A 1736-nucleotide genomic window follows, 5' to 3' on the forward strand; every position below is an offset into this window, starting at 1 on the left:
GACCTTCCAAGATTGCCTAGTGTACTAATCAGAAAGATGGTTGCCTTGGAAACTCTACAATCTTTGGAACACGATACATCCAAAGATTGTAGTGTGTGTATGTGTGTGTGTGTGTGTGTGTGTGTGTGTGTGTGTGAGAGAGAGAGAGAGAGAGAGAGAGAGAAGGGGAGGGGGGGGGGGGGGGGGGGGGGGGGATTTGAAGTTAGAAATGAAAGATATTGGGGAGCAAGAGCATGACCCAATTGGACCCCTCCTTTTAAGAGGGCATACATGGTCCCAAATAATCGTGGGAGAAGTAGGGATGGGGCATAGTTTGTTGTCACAACATCTAAGACTCAAAGAAAATCTTACCGCTAGGCTATCGCATGTGTTTTGTTTAGAAGGGGAGATGACAACATCATATTGGCTACTTTTTGGCTGGCTTGCAACCTAATTCACATCAAGTTCAATTGTGGTTTACGCCATGGTCACATCTAGTTCATGCCCATGCCCAAGTGCAATGCTCATATCTTGTGAAGTTCACATGTATTTCATAAATTAGTTCACATACAAGTTCACAACTTCACATCTAGTTCACATCCAGATCACGTTTTGATCGTTGCTAACTCACTTCTGGCACATGGCAGCAACGTTCTCCCCTCCAAAGCTGCGGCGTCCTTTAGTGCGGAGGCAAGATAGGAGAGAGCAAGACCTAATTGTGGGGTACTATGGCTTTTCACAAAACTAAAGAACAAGAAAGGTGCGATGGGGAGAGAGCTTCCTCCTCATTAAACGAGATGGACGTACCCGAGGAATTTCTATGGCGTGCTCTCTCTCGTGCTTTGGCCCTCGACTCCTTCCTCGCTGTTTGAATAGAGAGAGGCAATCGATTATCAGCACATGCATGCCTATGAGCTGGCGACACTTGTAAGCTGAGAGAGAGGCCTTTGCAATTATCGGTGTACGCAGGAATCATGGTGTCCTCTTCCTCCTCTTCGACGTGAGGCAGAGAAAGCTGCAAAGGGCTTCTAGGGCTGCCTTCATTAACATCGTCATGCAGCTGCAGCTTCCTGTCGCCAGCTTCATCTTGAAGCTTGTCTATGGCGTCCTTGGCTTTCAGCAGCAGCCAATCTACAGCTTGGCTGGGCTGCCCGAGGCCGAGTCTGTCCTGAAGATCGAAGAGCTGAAGAGCACAAGCAGGGGAGAGCCTGACTCTTCTGTCTCGAAGCCCTTTTGCTGTTGCGACTTTGCTATGGCGGTCCTTGGAGCTGGGCTGCCTGGGGCATCTGGGCCTGGGTTTGTGCAGCTTGTTGTAGTTGTGCTTCAAATGGGTAGATACAGAGATGGAGCCGTGTGTGCATTGCGCCTCCCTCCAATTATACATTGGAACTGGTGGCGCTTTGCAGCCACGGCGCTTAGGATGGGGCGCTTCTGCCAGAGTCACGACGAAGCTGGAGCCGAGAAGTGGGTCAGAGGGAAGCCTTGTAGAGCTCTCCATGGAAGCTGCAAGTTCCAGATGGCTAAATAAGGATACAAACGTTCCGAGACGTGAGGAGCAAGCGTGAGTGAGTAGATAAGCACTAAGTATTAGATCTAACCACACTAAAAGCCAAAAAAGCAATATGCTAAATTTCAAAAGCACAGGGCTTAATTACTGTGTGTGAGAAAAGAAAGAAAGGGAGAAAGGGGGGGACCGCAGGGTCCAAATCTCTTCTTAATCCGAACCTAACACAACCTTACAAATTAAAAAACCCTCT

At 48.6% G+C, this 1736-nt stretch overlaps 1 protein-coding gene across 1 annotated transcript; it reads left to right on the forward strand.

The window, feature by feature from the left end:
• The first annotated feature begins 805 nt into the window (after positions 1–805).
• On the forward strand, positions 806–1558 carry LOC147433636 (uncharacterized). Its single transcript, XM_086490294.1, has one exon. The coding sequence runs from the start codon at positions 1034–1036 to the stop codon at positions 1505–1507; it is 474 nt and encodes a 157-aa protein (XP_086346420.1). The 5' UTR covers positions 806–1033; the 3' UTR covers positions 1508–1558.
• The last annotated feature ends 178 nt before the right edge of the window (positions 1559–1736 follow it).

The sequence above is a fragment of the Adiantum capillus-veneris genome, chromosome 19, assembly GCF_014529385.1.
Source record: "Adiantum capillus-veneris isolate H3 chromosome 19, ASM1452938v2, whole genome shotgun sequence".
NCBI lineage: Eukaryota > Viridiplantae > Streptophyta > Polypodiopsida > Polypodiales > Pteridaceae > Adiantum > Adiantum capillus-veneris.

What these genes read in the sequence shown, in the direction of transcription:
- LOC147433636 (XM_086490294.1), top strand. Translation starts at nt 1,034, where the DNA reads ATGCAGCTGCAGCTTCCTGTCGCCAGCTTCATCTTGAAGCTTGTCTAT.